General features: G+C 63.8%; 6 protein-coding genes across 6 annotated transcripts; 3 read left to right on the forward strand and 3 right to left on the reverse strand.

Annotated features, from left to right (window-relative positions):
• Nucleotides 1-483: 483 nt before the first annotated feature.
• On the forward strand, nt 484-1836 carry VTJ83DRAFT_6841 (uncharacterized protein; the record flags this gene model as incomplete). The annotated part of the gene is made up of 1 exon (XM_071013597.1): nt 484-1836. The coding sequence occupies one exon, from the start codon at nt 484-486 to the stop codon at nt 1834-1836; it is 1353 nt and encodes a 450-aa protein (XP_070864468.1).
• A 272-nt stretch (nt 1837-2108) lies between these two features.
• On the reverse strand, nt 2109-3114 carry VTJ83DRAFT_6842 (uncharacterized protein; the record flags this gene model as incomplete). The annotated part of the gene is made up of 2 exons (XM_071013598.1): nt 2109-2657; nt 2788-3114. The coding sequence occupies 2 exons, from the start codon at nt 3112-3114 to the stop codon at nt 2109-2111; spliced, it is 876 nt and encodes a 291-aa protein (XP_070864469.1).
• Nucleotides 3115-3845: 731 nt separating this feature from the next.
• On the forward strand, nt 3846-5933 carry VTJ83DRAFT_6843 (uncharacterized protein; the record flags this gene model as incomplete). The annotated part of the gene is made up of 3 exons (XM_071013599.1): nt 3846-3984; nt 4105-4940; nt 5007-5933. The coding sequence occupies 3 exons, from the start codon at nt 3846-3848 to the stop codon at nt 5931-5933; spliced, it is 1902 nt and encodes a 633-aa protein (XP_070864470.1).
• A 1497-nt stretch (nt 5934-7430) lies between these two features.
• On the reverse strand, nt 7431-9596 carry VTJ83DRAFT_6844 (uncharacterized protein; the record flags this gene model as incomplete). The annotated part of the gene is made up of 4 exons (XM_071013600.1): nt 7431-8396; nt 8477-8770; nt 8860-9482; nt 9548-9596. The coding sequence occupies 4 exons, from the start codon at nt 9594-9596 to the stop codon at nt 7431-7433; spliced, it is 1932 nt and encodes a 643-aa protein (XP_070864471.1).
• Nucleotides 9597-11883: 2287 nt separating this feature from the next.
• VTJ83DRAFT_6845 (uncharacterized protein) lies at nt 11884-16014 on the forward strand (the record flags this gene model as incomplete). The annotated part of the gene is made up of 5 exons (XM_071013601.1): nt 11884-11994; nt 13271-13518; nt 13576-14578; nt 14712-15247; nt 15342-16014. The coding sequence occupies 5 exons, from the start codon at nt 11884-11886 to the stop codon at nt 16012-16014; spliced, it is 2571 nt and encodes an 856-aa protein (XP_070864472.1).
• A 1203-nt stretch (nt 16015-17217) lies between these two features.
• On the reverse strand, nt 17218-18762 carry VTJ83DRAFT_6846 (uncharacterized protein; the record flags this gene model as incomplete). The annotated part of the gene is made up of 1 exon (XM_071013602.1): nt 17218-18762. The coding sequence occupies one exon, from the start codon at nt 18760-18762 to the stop codon at nt 17218-17220; it is 1545 nt and encodes a 514-aa protein (XP_070864473.1).
• Between the last annotated feature and the right edge of the window lie 404 nt (nt 18763-19166).

A 19166-nucleotide genomic window follows, 5' to 3' on the forward strand; every position in this document is an offset into this window, starting at 1 on the left:
TGGGATGTTTGCAATTCCCCGTGGGCGGACCGCTTGGGATTGCCTGGCCTGAGCCCCACGTCATTTCCAGGGCCACCTCAGCAGGTTTCGGCACCTTCCAGGCGCTGGCCCAGAGGGGATCAGAAGGCGGTTGACCCACTCCCACGTGGTGCTTCAGCGTTGCCAAGGCTCAAAATCCCCCGCCATCCTCTCTCCATTGGAGCCTTGCCTCAGTGATGGACAGAGCTACGGTAGGTACCTACCTTAGCTACCTAACTACTGAGTTGCATGCACTGACGGACTGACGGAGGTGCAAGGGAGCCGTTCATGGAGACGTCCCGCGAAAAAGGAGATAAAAAAAAAAAATCTACAACGGAACAAACCGACAATCGACCTTCGACACCAACCTCATTTCCTTTCATCCAAATGACGCTCATTCAAACAACCTGACCTGACCCTGACCCAATCGACTCCAACAACAGACACCAAGAAAAAGAAAAAAAAATGAGGCGTCTCGATAGCAAGACGCTGGCCGGGTTACGAGCCTCCCCTCGCTGGCTCCCCATCAGACAATCTCTCTCATCCCCCCTCTCACTGTCCCTTCATCGACACCCCTCTCAACATTCCACCTCCAGCTACCACCACTCCTCTTGCCCCTCCTCCTCTTCTTCCTCTTCTTTCTCTCCACGACCAGCCTTCACAGCCCTCTCCTCTTCTTCCTCTTCCCAACGCCCCCGCCTCCCCTCCTCCCCTCGCTCTCCGCTTCTCCTCCGCCAAACCCGGCCCATGTCCGGCGTCTCGGCCCTCGCCCCCGTTCTCGACTCGGCCGTCACCCTCGCCCAGTCCACCCTCCAGCTCTACCACGCCCTCCCGCTGCCCTGGTACCTCGCCATCCCGCTCTTCGCCGGCACCCTCTCCCTCGTCACCCGCCTACCCACCACCGTCTACGCCCGCCGCATCGCCATCCGCCGCACCATGCTCGCGCCCCTTGCCCGCGCCTGGGCGGTCCGCATCAAGGAGGAGACGGAGGAGGTCCTCATCCGGCGCCGGAGCGCCGCTACTGCTGCTGTTGCTGCTGCCGCCGCCGCCAAGGGGGCCGGCGGCGACGAAGACGCGGGAGGCGAGATCGCCGAGAAGGCGCTGGGGTTCGAGACGCAGAGCGAGAGGAACAAGCGCTGGGGGGTGCAGGCTTGGAAGGACTGGGTGCCGAGCCTCACCGTGTTTCCCGTGTGGCTCGTCGGTATCGAAGGGGTGAGGAGGATGTGCGGCGGTCCGAGGGGGTGGCTGGGGGCGTTGATCTTTGGGGCGACGGGGGGAGATGAGGGTGCTGCTGCAGCGGCCGCCGTCGCCGCTGCTTCTTCTTCTTCTTCGTCGGCGGTGGCGGCGGCGTCGTCGTCGTCCGGGTTGTACGTGGCGGACGCGTCCATGACGACGGGCGGGTGCTTGTGGTTCACGGACCTGACGGCGGCGGATCCGTACCACGTGCTCCCGTTCGCGCTGTCGGCGATCCTCGTGCTCAACGTGGTGCCCAAGTCGAAGCAGATGTGGGAGGTGCTCCTCGCCACGGGGACGGGGTCGGACCAGATGCCCAGCCCCACGGACTGGAGGGTGCGGCTGCAGAGGGGCCTGCTCGTCGTGGCCTTGGCCGTCGGGCCCGTGACCATGGACCTGCCGGCGGCGCTGCACCTGTACTGGATCGCGTCGGCCTCGCTCTCGTGGGTGCAGACGAACCTGATCTGGCGAGCCATGCCGCTGCCCAAGATGCCGCCCCCGGCGACCAAAGAACTGGACTACATCTTGCCCGAGCGCGAGCCCGCCAGCGCACCGGCCAAAGGGCCGTCGACCAAGGGACCGTGAAGATGTCGACAATGGGATGGATGCACGAATCGATGCTTGCATGGGATATTGTACGAGCTAGAAAACTACGAGACGCATGGTCAAGCCACACACATCGACCACCGAGGTCAGCAACGCCAGACGCCCTTGACCCAAAGACCACAATCCCCACAGACCCTCGAAACCGAACATGGCATGCCTCCGCCCCTCTTCCAGAGAGAGAAAACAAAATTCAACCGCCAGACACCCCATCCGACCCAATACCCAATCCACCCCGGAACCCCCGAAACCTCTCAGCCAAGGAAAATGGCCAACAAAATGATGGTCAAAATCACGCTCAGAATCACCAGCAAGCAGCACATCCTGCCGCGGGCCTTCTTCTGATACCTCGCGGCCGACCTCAGCTCGCGGTCCGCCCCGCGCGTGTCGTCGCGCACCGCCTCGACGTTCCGCTCGATCGTGTCCAGCACCTCGCCCTGCTCCGTCACGATCTGCGCCACCTGCTGGAACAGCACGTTGAGGTCGCCCACGCCCTGCTCGATGGCGCGGATCTCGCGCTCGCGCTCGAGGATGAGCGCCTCCTGGAAGTCGACCTCGTCCTGCGGGGCAAGGCGGGTGAGCTCCTGGTGCTGGAGCTGCTGTTGTTGTTGCTGCTGGAGAAGGGGTTCGCCGGTCGGAGAGACGGCGGTGCCGGCGGCGGCGTGCTCTTGCTCGACGGCGGCGCGGGCGGCGGACACGGAGGCCTTTTGCTTCTCGAGGGCTTGACGCTGGAGGTTTTGGAACTCGGAGAGGGAGGCTTGGAACTCGCGGGACAGCTTTTGTTGCATGTACTTTTGCGTTGGCTAGAAAAAGGAACCCCGTCAGCATCCGTCATGGCATCGGGCAGTGCATGCATAGCGGCTCGTATCTTCGCCCCCCCCTCCTCCCATCAGGTATCAGAGAGAGAGAGAGAGAGAACTAGAAACAACGCACCGTCACATCCTCCCAGCCCTGGATCTTCTTGACCCCCTCTCCCACCTCCTTGAACAGCTCGCGCGACTGCTCCAGCAGGCCGTGCACGCGCTCGCGCACGCGGGGGGTGTCGCGGCGGGTGCCGAGGTGGCTGACCTCGCCGCTGAGCCGCTGGTTGTTGCCGTTGAGCTTGAACAGGCGGTTCATGAGGTCCTGCGACAGGCGCTGGAATTCGGGGTCGTCGCTGTAGCCGCCGGCGGCGGTGCCGGCAGCCAACCCCGAGGCTCCTCCGCCGCCGGACCGCCGGCCCCGCCCTGCTTCGAGGGAGGAGAGCTGGTCGAACGACATGTTTGATGTCGGCGTTGTTGGTCGGGATCGGGGGGTTTGACGGTGGCGAGCGATAGCGTTGCAGCGGTGGCTGTGATGGAAAGGCGGTACTAGCGAGCGACGTAGATGGAATACAGTGGCCGAATTCCGACCTGGGACACTTGGTTTTGTGTTTGGGGGGGGAGGTGTGGATCAGCAGGCCACCACCAGCTACTATACTCCTGCTAGGAAAGGAGACGGATGGAGTTGGAGATGGGGAGTGGGTTGAAGAAAGTCCAGGCAGAGTTGGTGGTTGGTTGAGAATGGAGATCAGGTGCTTGAGCCAGTCCAATCCCAGCCGGCACCGGTTTGGGGGGGGGCGGGAGACGGGCAGCCACCTGTGACGACTGCAGCCGCCGCTCCTGCTCCTGCTCATGCATGGACGCACGAACTCGTAACCTGGAACCCGCCCCACGCTGACGTAATCGAGCGGCTGTCCAATCACGAGCTTCCAAGGCTTGGCGGCCTTGGAGCCAGCGCCCAGGCTTGGCATCCTTGGAGCTTGGCCTCCACTTTCTTCTGGCTCGCGTCTCCGTTGCAACCTTCAACAACACCTTTTTTTGTTTACATAAGGTGCTTCCGCTCCCTCTTCCCTCTTCAACCCCCTCCCCCCCCCTAAAGAAGCTTCCGCCATCCCCAACCTTCCGCTCGTCAATCCGCCCACCGGCTCCCATCGCCACCGCTCGAGGCGTCCCGACCATGCCCCAGCGACCATGGCGGCAGCTACAGTGAGGAGATCGCCGTACAAGGACTTTCTGCAGCCCGCCCTGCAGCGGCGCTTCGCCACGGCGAGTCTGGTGGTGCTCGCCATCGCCTACGTCCAGGCCCTGTTCTTTGCGAGCTGGCATTCTTGTGAGTTTCCGCAGCGCAATGATGCAACGATGCAATGATGCATTGATGCAATGCATCGAGAGCACCGAGAGCATCGAGATCGGCCCGCTAACCCGTAACCCTTTCTTCTCGCACCACCAGACTTCTGGTCCTGGTTCCCCATCGGCCCGACCGGCTTCCGCACCTTCATCCTCTTCTTTGGCGGCATCCTCATCGTCATCCTGCGCATCTCGCAGTACCATCCCGGACTGCGCACCTCCAACTCGGGCTTCCAGACCTTTGTGACCTTCGCGCTCAAGTGGAACACGCTCGAGACCCTCTTCGCCTACACCGCGTCGGCCACCCTCTTCGGCTTCGTCTACCTCTGGTCGCTGGACGAGGATGCCGGCTTTGAGCTCGTCACCTACTACGCGGGGGATCGCGCCCGCCTGAACGAGAGGCCACTCTATCTGCTCAGCCACCTGGCCCTCCTCGGCGTTTACGAGGCCATCTCCCACCTGGTCCAGGATACCGACCGACTGCGGTTGGGCATCGCCCGGCCGCAGAACGGCGGCCCCCCCGGCAAGGACGACGGCGACCCGTCGGTTCAGCTGCGCCGGTTCCGCGAGCGCCTGCCCAAGGTTCTGGTCTACTCCATCCATCACTCCATCCTCGGCATCCTGTTCAACACGTTCGTCTACCCCATCTTCGTTCGTCGCTGCGTCTGGAGAACGACCCTGGCCTTCCTGCGGCCCGTCTACAACCTTCCCCGCAGCAGCAACCTTCCGTCCAGCATGCCCTTCGTGTCCGCCTCGACCGTGTTCCGCGCCTTCGTCTCGGGCTTCCTCATCACGTTCGCCTGGGCCGCGGCCAACGCGGCCTTCTCGCTGTTCCTGGCCAAGCAGCCCATCAAGAACGGGAAGCCGCTGACGTCGGATTCCAAGGATCCCAACGGGAGCCTCCTGAACGGGCTGAAGAATAAGAAGCCGCCCATCAAGGTGAGCCGTGCCGTCCTGCGGCTCCTGGCCCATCCATCCCTCGCTCTCCTGCTAACGCCGGCACAGTGCTTCGCCGTGTGGGAGCTCGCCTTGATCGCCCGCGACTTCCCCGACCGACGCAGGGCCATCTACGAAGACATCGACCGCAAGGACGGGCCCATGTGGTCCCAGGTCTACAAGATCTGCACCGACATCCTCCAGACGCTCGAGGCCAACGTGGACGCGTACACGGCGCCGCCTCCCCAGCCCGAGCCCGCCCCGGCGGCGGACCCGGCGGCCGAAGAGAAGCACCGGACCCTCCACCCCCCGCGCGACGACGACATCTTCCAGCCCGTGCCGCAGAGCAAGGGGCTCCGCGGACAGGCCGAGAAGGCCGCCACCCAAACGGTCCTGGCCCCCGGCCAGGGCTCGCCCCTCCGCCCCGCCGCGCAGCGCGCCGTCGAGACGGCTCGGCAGCGCCTCGTCGACTTCCAGCGGGAAGCCACCGGCACCGGCGACCAGCCCGGCCTCCTCCGCGACAAGGCGCTCGGCCTGCTGCAGTCGCCCCTCGGCTGGCCCTTCCGGCAGCACTACCGGCGCCGCGTCGCCCGCGCCGTGCTGGGCGCGCCCTACGGCGAGCCGAACCTGTACGCCAACGCGGCGTACGCGCTGGGCGGGCTGGCCGCGCACTCGCTCCACGAGGACAAGTACGGGCACGTGCAGCGCGACGTGGCGGCGCTCGTGCGCACCCTGACGGCGCTGGCGAGGCGGCTGGACGCGTTCCGCGCCGAGCTGCCGGCGCACTGGACGGACGTGGACGCGGTCAGGGAGTGCCCCGAGGCGGACCAGGTGCGGGTGGCGCTAAGGGACGCGCTCAGGACGCTGGTGGAGGCGTTTGGGCCGTACGCCAGGGATCTGCGGCTGACCCTGGCGGACATGAGGCTGGCCAGGGAGGCGGCCGGGCTGGTGGAGACGGAGAAGGAGACGGTGGAGGTCAAGGGGAGGGGGAGGTAAGGTCAGGCATGTGGCGAAGGTGCAGGCGAGAAAGTAGCTACCCTACAGGTATGTGGCTCCTGTTTGTCATAGACGGTGTTGGGTCGGGTTTTTTTTGGACGGGGAGCATGGGCGCATCGTCAAAAATGTCTCATTTGCGGGCCGGCTTGTCACTTGTAGAATGTATGTAATCCACGAGGGTGCCTGTAGGAAGCTTGAAAAAGCCGGGAAACAAGATGCCTGGAAAGCCCGGGGGCTTGAAGCCTTGTCGGTCCGTCTCACGGAGGATGATGATGATGATGATCTCGAACCTGTCTGTCAGCAAGGGTTAGGGTTCTATAACGTTGCCCGGCTCCCCTCGTTGGTTTCGAAAACAACCGGACCGCCTACATGCCTATAGTACTATACACCAGCCACACCCGACGAGGACGACGACGGGGAATTCAGTCTAGACCGCGCAGCAGCGTGCTCGCGATCGATCTACGTGTACACTAGCCGAGGGCCTGGCCAAGACGGATATACCTTGCCATGCCGCCGTCAGGGATAAAAGCACACCCAGCACGCTCCCATGCGCTGCGGCGTCAAGGAAGCGCACGTGTGCGCGCCGGCGTTTGGTGCCGCCGCATTCATCCGAGCCGGCGGTGCAACCTTTCTCCTGCTGCCGATCTGCGCCTTCGGTTGGCCTGTCGGCCGGTGCTCCGGGATGTCACCGTGCCATTGGCAGCACCCGAGCGAGACCTGTGCGCCCGCCGGCTGGCGCTGGGAGACGGTGACAGCAGGCGTGAAGTAGGTAGGTAGGCACCGGAGAGGGGTCCGTTTGGGTTGGCGAGGGAGAGAGAGCGTGAGTGCGGGATGATTTGAGGCGAGGGCAGTATAATTCGTAGATGGTGTAGGTGGAGGAAAGTAGGGTTGTAAGTACGGTACGTAGGAACGCCCTCTCCTCCCTTCTCCCGGTTTGCGACGGGAGATGAGCAGAAGGAGAGGACGCGATGGGAGATGTGAGCATCAAAAAAAAGAAAGAAAAAAAAAAAAAAGAAAAAGAAAACTCACAAGACCGTAGTTGTGAGTGTGTGTGTGTAAGTATACGAGCGTGCGAAAAGAGTCACGAGTCACAGGAGAGAGATACGATGTGAATGAACGATACTGTCAAAAAAAAAAAAAAAAAAAACCATTGTCAATGTAAAAAAAAGAGACAGAAATTGCCTAGCAACCAAGCGATATATGTCGCGTATGCACATGTTCTTGCTCCAACCAGGTATATGTACAATCATATCCACGTCCAAAAATGAACAACAGTCTCTCATCTATCCTCTCCCTCCCATCCCTGCCGTGAATCGTGTGGCCGCCTCCCCGTCCTCCCCCCATACCAATGACAAGCAACAACAACAACAAAAAAAAGACACAAAAGCCTATCCATTACACCACCCAACCACCCCGGCCGTTCCTTTGTTTGACCCAAAAAAACACCTCTTCCCCCACCCCCCCCCCTTTTTTTTTTTTCTCTTCTTCCTCTCGCGCTCAAAGCTGCGCCGCAGGCTCGCCGAGCTTCTTGGTGCAAAAGGCGCCAAAGTACTTGTTGAGGGCGTCGACGGTGGCGGTGCCCTCCTCGAGGGCGACGACGATGCCGACGTAGCCGTCGGGGCGGACGACGACGATGCCGCCCTTTTCCTCGTCGATGCCCATCTTGGCGTGGGCGGCGGCCTTGGCGTCGGGGACGCGGCGGTCCCAGCGGTCGTCGGCGTAGACGTGGTCGCGGTAGCGGGCCAGCAGGGGGGGCAGGTCGCGCGAGATTTCGATCTCGGGGCGGCGCGCGGCGAAGACGGTGCAGACGGTGAAGAAGTGCGAGTGGGGGTTGTGCTGCTCGTGGTGGCTGACGGCGGCGGCGTCCGGGCGGGCGTAGGCGGCGTAGAAGGAGCCGCGCTTGGCCAGGTTGTCGGCGAGGTCGCGCAGGGCGCGGGCCGTGACGGAGGGCCTGCCGGCGAAGACGAAGAGGCGGAAGGCGCCGTTGAGCGGGATCTCCTGCTCGAGGTGCACCACGTTGGCGTCGACGACGCGCGTCACGTCGGCGATGCGGAACAGGCGGCCCGGCACGAGCTTGGTCGACTTGGGGTGCACGACGGGCGACTGGGCCGGGTGCTCGGGCGACCAGTTGAGGGCGTTGGCCTTGTAAAAGACGCCGTAGCCGCTCGTGAACTCGCACGACTCCTTGAAGGTCTTGATGAACTCGTTCTCGGCGGCCGAGTTTTGCTCGGCGTCGGCCTGCGCCGACGCGGCCGAGATCTCGTTGGCCGCGGGCGGCCGCTGCGAGAAGAGCTTGGCGTACTTGTTGTCGAAGGCGAGGAGCGCCTCGGCGACCTCCTTGCGCTCGGGCTCGTACGTCTCGAGGAGGCTGCGCTTGGCGAAGCCCGCCTCGACGGCGTGGATCTTCCAGGCGAGGTTGAGGGCGTCCAGGAAGGCCGTGTTCATGCCCTGACCGGCCTTGGGCTGTTTTGTTTCCGGAGCGTTAACGTCAAACCGTTTTTTTTTTTCTCGTAAAAGCAAAACCAATGATAAAAAGAGCTTACGCTGTGGGTGTGGCAAGCATCACCGCCGAGGAACACGCGGTGATCCAGGGTGTACTTGTCCGAGATGCCCTGGCCGATGGGGTAGACCGAGTACCACTCGATGCGCTCCCACTCGATCGAGTAGGGCTGCAGGATGCGCTTGGCGGCGGCCTGCACCTCCTCGGCGGTGGCCGTCTTGCGGGGGTTGAAGTCGGGGTCGGTGGAGGAGGCGATCTGGATGTAGAGGCGGACCATGTTGTCCTCGCGGGGGATGACCATGATGGAGCCGTGGGCCGAGTGGATGGTGCATTTCATCTGCAAAGAGGCGACGACGACGCCTTCCGGTCAGATCATGCTCTCTCTCTTCCTGTTGGGCCAGCTTGGCCTTGGCGTGTCTGACGCACCTTGATATCGGGGAAGTCGGTCTTGACGACGCCGTCCATGACGCCCCAGACGTAGGCGATGGGGTCCTTGTGGCGGATGCCGATCTTGAGCTGGTCGCGGATGAAGGAGCGGGCGCCCTCGCCGCCGAACAGGTACTTGGCCTTGACCGTCTCCTTGGCGGTGCCGTCGACGTGCTCGAGGTCGACCGTGACGGGGTACTCCGGGTCGGCCTTCTCGTCCGACGTGAAGCCCTTGATGGTCCAGGGGCGCTGAATGCGCGTCTTGTTCTTTTCGAGGTCGGCGATGAAGACGCGCTCGATCAGGCCCTGGTGGAGCAGGGTGGTGAAGGGGTAGCGAGCGTCGATGAAGCTGGGGCAGCTGGCCCAGGTGCCGGTGCGGACGATGCCCGCGCCGCTCTTGGGGGGGTCCCAAAAGGCCACCTCGTAGACGCGGGCGGGCTTGTGGGCCATGATGGCCGACTTGAGGCCCATGTTGCGCAGCAGGTCGAGCGACCGGGGCTGGATGCCGTCGGCGCGGCCCGTGGGCGTCGGCTCGGCGCGGTTGTCGATGTGCTTGATCTTGTAGCCCCACCTCGCGAGGCAGGTCGAGAGCATCAGGCCGACGGGGCCGGCGCCAACGATGACTGGACGCCGAAGAAACCCTTTGTCAGCGGCCGGCTCGTGCGGCAAGAGAGAAAGAAACGCCTACCAATGTCATAGTGGTTGGCACTCGGGTGCCTGTCCGCCGGGGGTGACATTCTGAGATCTATGGGGGAAGAGAGAGAGAGAGAGGAAAAAGAGACAGTCACAAGGAAACCAACAAAGAGGAAGATGAGGAGGGGTATCACAACAGAGGATGGTTTGGTGTTCCGGGTTGGCGAAAGGGAGGAGGAGGAGGAGGAGGAGGAGGAGGAGGAAGAGGAAGAGGAGGAGAGTGGTGAGAAGAAGAAGAAGGAAAGCAGCAGGTGAAGAGAGGACGCAGACAAGAAGCAACAGGAAGACCCGGGGCGAGATATATTTGAAGACCGGCGAAGTCACAGGGCTATTCCCGGGGATCCGGGGTAGCAACCGAAGGTCGGGGACGGGTCCAAGACAAGCGGGAACGGTGTCATGGACCAGCGCTGTGCGACGCGCTGGGTGGCACGGCCGGAGACTAGACGCGGCAACGGGTTCGGTAAGCCGCCCAACCGGGGGGGGACGAGTTGGATTCGGCGTGTAAGTAATTCGCGAAGGCGACGGCCGCAGCAGCCATGTCGCAGGTCGCGTCCAACTTTTTTTTTTTTTTTTTTTCCTTTGGAGGGGGGGGTTCCCCGTGGGATGGTGCGCCGGCAAGGTGGGCGGCTGAGCGGTCTCCATCCAGTCCGACTCGTCCAGGAATCCATGGCCTCCCATGACATCGCATGCCATCCATGCCATCCATGCCATCCCATGGTATCGCATACTACGTACTGCGCATGTACAGCGTCTGATGCGCCATGGATGCTCCATTCGTCAGGGCGTCAACGTTCAAGGGCAGCCCCTCCCCCCCTCCCCCCCCGCGCCATGCCACCCCCCCGGGGGGCCATGGACGAGTACGTCCGCAACCACGTCCTCGCCTGGGGGCCATGGTCGGAGGTGGTGTGGGGGATGGGCCAGGCGGACGGTCTGGGGGGGGGCGGGCGGCGAGGCGGGGAGGGAGGGAGGCAGGGAGGGAGGGAGGCAGGGAGGAGAGAAGTGACGCTGACGGAGCAAAGGGTCGGGGTCTGCGGTGTAGCATTTTTCCTCCAGACACCCGCGGCGGCTTGCGACTTGGCGAGCCCGAGTCCAAAGATGGGGATCGTCGGGACTTGGGCTCGGGAATGAGCAAAGCGGGGCCCGGGTGTGGGGCCCTCCACGGCTCGACGGTCGGGAGTGCCAACGACTCCGCACGGCGTTTGCCCCGGTAGCTCACGTTCCCTCTTCCAACCGCCAACCAACGAATAGAGTAGTTAATTCGGTCGGGTCCGTGGGAGAGTTCTGCTTGGTGGACAAGCACGCCAGGTCCCGTCCGGGGTAGACCACGCCGGCCGTCTAGCTAGGGACCTAGCTACGTTTCCCCGCGAGACGACTTACATGCTTGTTGGATTTCTCTCTACTTTCGCCTGCAGCGGTGCGCACCGGCAGCGTAGCAGCAGCAGGTGCCCTGCGTCAGCGGATCGTCGGCTGCCATGGACGAGGTTTCGGAATGTACCCGAGCCCAGCACAACGATCCCGGCTCGGCCAGCCGGCTTTGCCAGGCGTCCCCACACGTTGGCCATGGCGGAGACGGGGGGAGGAACATGGCATGCCAAGAGTCGCAGGGATCCAAGACCCAGCTGGCGTCTTGGGACGCTCTTCCAGCTTCTGCGCCCGGAACCCACGCCGGGACGACCGGCCGGGCGCTGGGGCCACGATGGGCTTTCTCAGCCGCAACCCGAAGACAGCGGGTGGCCGGGTCGGGACCGCGGTGCTGAGCCCGGAGCAAGTGGGCGGAGGGGAGGTGATGTCTGCTCTGGACGTCTCCGAGACAGCCCGACCTCCTTGCCGATTCCCCCGGCCGTCGGCGTCCGAGTCCTGCTACGTCGCGCCCTGGCGCAACGTCACGGGAACGTTTGCAGCAAGCACGTCTCCGCCAGAGGCTGACCATCATGGATACTGCTCGCCTCGTGCTTGTTGCTGCTCTCGACGTAGCTACGTAGTAGTAGTTAGTAGTACATCGCAACGGCCTGCTTTGGGATCCACATCCTGCGCTTCCTACGAGCCCAGCCACGCCGCAGACCTCCCGTTGCCAGATTCGCTTCCTGCCTGACACACAGGAACATGCTGCCGTGCTCTGCTGGGATGGCTTGTTTCGTCCCGGTCATGTCCCGGGCCCAGGGCCATTGGCGGGAGAAGAGCTGCCAGGAACCCAAAGACAGGCGCCACCGTCCTTGGACGGCGAGACCACCCAGGCGCGCCGGACGCCACGCCTGGAGGACGCTGGCCTCTACCCCGGCCCCGCTCAGCGCGACCTCCCTGGGTGTTCCACGGAGCTTCCAGAAGCACGCCATGGCTGACCGGTCGCATACCAAGCTCCGGAACGGGTTCCCGGCGCTGTGGGTCCCGGTCCCGACGCTGCGGTACCAGCGGAGGCCGACGACGACACCCTACTGCTGGCCTGTATCGCATCGCGGGTTCAAGCGTGCTTCTTCTTCAGCATAACACGAAACCCGGCCTGTTCCACATTCCCCGTGGCTGGGGGTGAGCTCACCCAGCTGCTCAACAGGACCGAGAACCCTGCAAGTCCCCGTGTTGTTGGCGGTCTAAGTCCCAGCACCTCGGCCACAGCTGGGCCGCGAGGGAGGTTATCACCTTGGCAGCGAAACAGTCGCCCAGCTGCCCATGGCCCGACAGCCCCAAGCCTCTTGTACGGTTGCTCCCCTCTATAGACCATCCATTCCGAGGAAGAAAAAGAAACGCAGATCGGCCTTCCGGGACGGAAAATCCCCATGGCGGCAGCACGTCAAGAGAGCCCTTGGCAGTTTCGTTGAAGCCGGAGACCGCAAAGGTCCCAAGCACAATGGGCAAGAAAACAACAATGGCAGCCCGAACCTCCGCCCTGGAATCTTGCCCGGCGTGAACGCGCTGTTGTGATCCTGCCACGCGATAGCTTTGTCCCCCTCCACGGCCCGGGAGCAACCAACTTTCCCAACCTTTTCAGATTTCCCAAACAACATACCCTCCTTTCGAGCGTTTCCCCCTTGACACCGGTCGACGCTTTGTATAGGCCTTTCCACATCCTCCCTCTCATCCCCCCCCGAGACGTCGAGGACTAGAAATGCAAGAAACCACCAACGTCGATCTTCTTCCCACCAACATCGGCCCGTTTCGTCTTATTTCCATGTCCAGCGGCTCCGTCCGGGATTCCAGGCTCTGTACGTATTCCTCCATGACTCCCCGCCTTCTTCGGCCGGTGTGATTCCATGCCGTCGACACCCATCCACCGATCGACCGACCGATCCCCCGATCCCCCCCCCCCTCAGCGTCTTTCCTCTCTCAGACACCGCGGCCGACCCTCTTCACAACCATTCAGGACCGGCTGACACGCACACAAAGTCAGCACTATGGAACCGGAGCTCGTTTCTGCCCCCGCAGACACCAGCAAGAAGGCCAAATCATCCCCACGTAAGCCTGCCTTGTCGTTGCCGGCCGTTGCGAGCACCTCCTAGCCTCTCCTTGCAAGCGGCCGCGTTCCTCGACCATCCTCCTCATCGTGACAGCAGGTTGCCATTCCACGAAAGACAAGCGAGACAGAACGGCCGAGTGGGTGAAGAATCTGTCGTCGGAGCCCGAGGACGATCCCCCTGGCCTTAGGCCTGTTCCCGAGGCACGTCTTTGTTTTCTTCTCTTCCCCATCCCACCTTGGCGAGAGAGGCTGACCGACCTCGTTGCTCAGCATCCCTCCGACGAAGACCCGTTGACACTGCCCTCGCCCGTCATGGAGCCTGCTTCGCCCGCCCGAGCGAGCGGTTCTCGCCGTCATCGCGATCCTCCCGCCATCCGAGGCAACTTCATTCCTCTGTCCAAGTCGCCCACCAAGTCGTCCATCAAGCGCTCCCCTTCGCCCAGGCGCCACCAGGACTCGAAGGTTGTCCATCTGAAGCTGAGCCTCACCGACTCGCAGATGGACAAGCTGGCGGCCGCGTACGTAGCCGCAGAACCCGTCGGCCAACCCCTGCTGACAAGACCAATCGGCGACAGGCTTTCGGACGAGGGTGAGGGCGATCAGGTGACGCCGCGGCGCGGCCGCGGCCGGCAGGTCGAGCATGGCATGGCCGACGCGGCGCCTCCCGGCCCCGTCGGCAGCGCCGCTCGCATGCGGTCGCGGTCCCCCGGAAAGGCGCATCACAAGCCTTCAACGGCCCCCGCGCGTGCCAGATCCAAGTCGCCTGTCAAGCCTGGCTTGCCGGGCTCCAAGGCTTCTTCGCATCGGGCCCGTCCGACAAACGACGCCGACGTCTTTGGTTCTCCGGCCCACCACGGCCGCGCCGGCATCTTGGAGCGCGACGCGTCCCCCTACGTCTCGCCCGCGCCCGCCAGACACACCAACTGTCGCCCGGCCCGACGCCCTCCTCCTCACATCGACACAGAGCTCGCCCAGGCTCATGCAAAGTTCACCGGCCTGCGCTTGGACCACCTGCCGGCCGTGGCCGTGCACAATCCCGTCCAGGAGATGATGGCTTCTCCTCCCCGCCAAGCGGCCCCCGCCTACCTCAGCGCCGAGCCGTCCGAACCTCTCGCGTCCTCGTCCTACTACTCCCAGGACTCCATCGGCGAGCGGTATCCCTCCCACATCACCCCGCTGCAGGTCCCCAAGCCGCAGGAGCCCAAGTACCTGAGCGTCCTCGAGGCCTACGCCAGCGAGGCCTTCGCGGCCGGCGGCAACTCGCTGCCGGCTTCGCGGGACCACACCGCCGGCGACCCGAACTCCAGCAACGATGATAACAACAACAACAACAACAACAGCAACGATGACGGCGACGACGGCGACGATGACGACGACGATAACGACGACGACGACGACCAGAGATACGCCCCGCTGGCCGCCTACCTGCCCGAGGGCGTCTCGCACGTCCGAAAGGCCTCCAAGACCCTCATCGGCGAGGGCGGTTGGCTGGAGAACACCTCCAAGCCCGCCGCATCCCCCTCGCCCAACCGCAGCGGTGGCTTTCTCACCTCGCTCGTCAAGAGGGCCAAGGAGATGGTACGCTCTTTTCTTTCTTTCTTTCTCTCTCTCTCTCTATTCTCTCTCCCCCTCTCTCCCTCCCTTCCGCTCACCATGTTTCTTTTTCCACCGTCTTCTCAAAGCTAATCGGACCTGTCTTTGACCTCCCCAGATCGAGACCAACCAAGAGCACCGCGCCTCCCGCAAGTCCGGCAAGGGCAAGGCGACCGCCAGCCAGCTGGCCATCTCGCTGAACCCCCGCGAGCAGAGCCTCCTCTACTGCGAGCTCGAGTTCGTCCTCGCCACCGCGCTCAACGACTACCTGACGGCGCAGTTCAACGCCGGCCGCCTCCAGGCCGACCGCCTGAGCAAGATCGCCGAGGACTGGCAGCGCAAGGGCCGCGCCCGCGTCGTCGGCTTCCGCTACGACATGGAAACCCAGCTCGACCTCGTGCGCGCCCACCTGCACGACTTTCAATTCCACGCCCACGGCGGGCACGTCTTTGCCCCGCTCGCCCCGGGCGCGTCCGCATCCGCCGCTTCCGCCGCTTCCGCCGCCCCGGCCGGCGGCCCTCCGACCACCGCCGCGATCCTCGGCGTCATCGACACGGCCAAGGCCACCGCCCGAACCCTCCGCGTCCGCACCTACTGCGCGCCCGACAGGGTCATCGCCAAGCAGCTCCTCGACTGCCAGGGCCTGTTCCGCCTGTTGGGCTGCCCGGACCCCCAGCAGATCAAGCTGGCCGAGATCATGGCCTTTTTCCGCGCCGCCGTCGACAAGCACCGGCTCCTCGCCGAGCAGGAGCGCCACGCCCGCGAGCCGCCGCGGCGCGAGGCCGCCCGGCAGGCCGCCGCGGAACCCAAGCCCGGCGCCATCCCCAAGGCCCTGGCGGGGCCCCGCCCGAGACCCGCCGCCCCCGGGCGTCAACCCCGCGGGGCCCTTCGCCCGCAAGACCGGCATCTCGGCCCCCGTCCTCGCCGCCGCGCAGGCCTACTACGACGAGCGCACCGCGTCGGCCAACCGGTACCGCCGCGAGCAGCAGCAGCAACAGCAGCAGCAGCAGCTGATGATGATGAGGAGAAGGATGATGAAGATGCGCGAACAGCACCAGCATCAGCACCAGCACGAGCACCAGCACGAGCACCAGCAGCAAGAGGCGAAAGAAGAGGAAGAGAACGACAAGGACGACGAAGAAGAAGAAAACCACGAGGAGCAAGCGGGTCGGCAGCGGCAGCAGCACCAGCAAAAGCTCGCCTGGAACGCCTGGGAGCAGCGGCGCGAGAGGGAGGCCCACCACCGCCCGGCGACGGAGCCGGAGCGGAGGCAGCTGGAGCGGGAGAGGAAGCGGCGGGAGCCCAGGGAGAGGGAGGCGGCGGCGGCGGCGGCGGCGGCGGTCGGGTGGGAGATGGACCCGGCCGAGTTTTACGTGGACGACGACGACGAGGACGACGAGGAAGAGAGGGGGGTGAGGTAGGAGGTGAGGTGATCAGCCGTGCGGGTGAGAGGGGTGAGGAGAATAAGAGGATGGTGCGGTGCGCGGTAGTTATGGGTCCTGCACTACCACTCCTCCCCCCCCCCCCCCCCCCCCCTCCAAAACCCCGGCCTTCGCTCTCAAAAAGTGCGTTGCTGAGGCGACGTGCTGGTTGGTTTGTTGGAATGTTTTGTGTGGTCGTCTTGCTGTTAATTTCTCTTGTTTTATTTACTTCTTTCCTCTTGTTTGGGGGTGGGGGTTCTTCTGTCGGAGATGAGGTGGAAGGGTGGAGACTGGGGATACTTCGGTCAAGTCTTCTGAGGGCATTCCCGGGCGGATTCGGCGTCTTGTGACTTTGTCGGGGTCCTTTGAGTGAGTGGCTTTGCCACTTGTTAGTTAATTTGTTTGACCTTGCTTGCTTTTCTGCTCTTCTTCACCCCGCGTGTTGTTTCTCTTGTCTCGGTTGATAATCATACTCGTCCCGCCCCTGGGTGGTTGTGTGTGTTGGCGTTGGGGGGGAACAAGACGGCGGGTTCCAGAGGCATAACCTGCCCGAGGGGGGTGTTCTCTGGGCTAGGAAATGGATGAATATCTACAATACTATCGTAGGCACGATGGAAACTCATGCCGCTGTGAGCGTGAAATGTTATTATTACCGCAACATTCTGCTCAAGAAGCTGCCCACGGCAGGTTTCATGACACGGTCCCCAAGCAGAACGTCATCATTCATTCTCCAGCCCCATGCTCATAGTGCTTCGCTACGGCGAGAAAGCTCCGCGGATGCTGCCGCCATCATGCCACAGCCGAGTCTCTCCCGGGTTGCCTGCACAAAAGTGTGGAGCGAACAGGGAGGCGAGCCGGACCGGCCAGAAGGGCCAAGCAGCCATGATCTAGAGCGATCATTTCTTGCTAGCCCGGATCTCGATAAAAGCATCATGCGGTCCGTGAGAGAAAGCGGGGTGACCGAGTCTGACCAAAATTATCATTAAACAATACATATGTACAGGGAACGCAGCTGTCCCGGAGCTGATGTACAGTACAGTGCCCTCCCCTTACCGCTGACTTCTGGCGAGTCGCGACACCACCCGCTCGCTCCTCCACGACACCAAAGATATATATATACGTGTGGGTATCTCATGGAAGCCCGTTCAAGGTCCTCCCGAATCGCTCTCGCTCCCCGATAGCCGAATCGCAGAACCGCCGGCATCATCGCTCCCCCCCTGTACCGCTCCCCGCTTCCTCGTGCCCTTCGTCGTCATCGGAGCAAGACCCGACCTCGATAGATGGGAACGGTCTCCTCGTGTGCGCGAAGCTGCTCTCAGAACTCGAGCACGCAGAGCCCTGCGCCTCGAAGCCCTGACGTACCACGCTATGGGGGGTGGTCGGCGCTGTTCTGTACTGCTGATGACGATGGTGCTGGCGATGCTGCGAGCCGTCGCCCCACGGCGCGGTGGCGGGCGAGCCGCGCCCGGCGGGGTTTGGACGCATGACGGAATCCGAGGAGGAGTAGCTCATCTCGCTCGAGGCGTGACTTGGTCTGCGCACGAGGTGGGTGGTGAGGCTGAGGTTCGGGCCCATGCCCCTGTCGAGGCCGCCGCGATGGCCTCCCCGGTCGACCGCCGCCTCGCCCCTCCCCAGCCCTGCGCTCGACGGACTGCTCCCCCTCGGCGCGTCCTCGTCGATGTCGCTCTCCTCCATCCCCTCCGCATCCACCGACACCGACGCGGACGAGCCGTCATCCGCCTGCCTTGCAAGAACGGCGCGGCTCAGCGGGCGCATCTCCCCCAGCAGCTCCGCAAACAGCCCCATCAGCTCCCGAAACTGCGCCGCCGACAACGGCCGGCCCGAAAACCGCGCGGCCTCGTACCGCGCAAGAAACTCCGTCGTAACCCCCTGCGACGGGGGCGCGAGCACGCCCCAGTCTGCCAGGAGCGTCAGGTATTCGCGCAGGCCGGTGCAGTCAGGCCGCGTGAGCAAGGCGACGGCGCGCGGGTCGACCGGAGGGGGCTGGCCGGGCTGCTGCTGCCGGGATGCTGCGTGAGGGTCGGGCGGCGCGAGGGTGAGCGCCTTGGCTTCGATCAGGTTGGGCAGCTCGGCGATGACGGCGTCGTACTGCAGGTTGGGGAGGTCGTGGGCCGTGGGCGGTGCCCAGCCGGGGTGCTCGATGTTGGCCCAGAAGGGACGGTCCTGGGTGAGCGACATGGCTTTCACGCCGCTGCTGTTGGCGCTGGCCGGGGTGAGGCCACGGGTTTTGGAGGTGGCCGGGGTCGGCGGCACAAACGTGCCGGATCGCGACGGGGTTTGCCCCTTCGCGCCGGCGCTCGTGCCTGGGGGCGCTACGGTGGCCGGGGTCGCGGCCTCCGGGACGAGCACGACAAGCGGGTTCCGCGGGCGGGCCTCGTAGGCGATCGCCGCGCTTCGGCTCAGGCTCTCGACGATGATGCGGCGCACGGCAGGGGGCACGTCGCCCTTCTCGACGGGGACCCATGGCTTGGGGATGGACGCAAGGACGGAGCGGCTAATGTAGAGGCGGGCGGCGTAGATGAAGCCGACGACGAGGATGGTGACGACGTAGACGATGATGACGGCGAGAATGTCATAGTTGCGGTGGCTCTCCACCCCTTGCTGGATCACGTCGATCGGGGTGACGATGAGCACGGCGAAGAGGACCAGGTAGAGGAAGTAGTAGAAGAAGTTGTAGACGATGAGGAAAATGATGGCGGCGACCGATCTGTTGGCGGAGGCGGCCATGGCTGCGGTCGATCGTCCAAGCCTGCCGTCGTTGCGGCGGCCGTGGTCGTCGTGCTTTGTCGCGCGCGGTCAGGTCCGCGTGGTCCGATGCGCCGAGCTGCTGCAGCCGCGAGTCCGCGCGTCGTACAGCAGCCGGCGACTGACGATGGTCATGGCTGCGTCGGACGGGGTTGCACCTTGGAACGGGTAGGCCGCGGTTGCGTTTGGTTGCCCGGTGGTGGCTGCGGTCGTGGACGGCGATGGGAAGGGGGAGAGAGAAAGGAGAAATGAGGTTTCATGCCGGCTTTGACTCCCTGATGGCATCGGAGCAGGAGAGAAAGGGTTAGGGTTCAATCCCTTGGCATGCCGGAGCTATTTACCAAGAGGGTTAGGGTTTAGATACTACTTGGGTCAACAACAACGTC

Source organism: Remersonia thermophila, chromosome 6, assembly GCF_042764415.1.
Source record: "Remersonia thermophila strain ATCC 22073 chromosome 6, whole genome shotgun sequence".
Taxonomy (NCBI): Eukaryota; Fungi; Ascomycota; class Sordariomycetes; order Sordariales; family Chaetomiaceae; genus Remersonia; species Remersonia thermophila.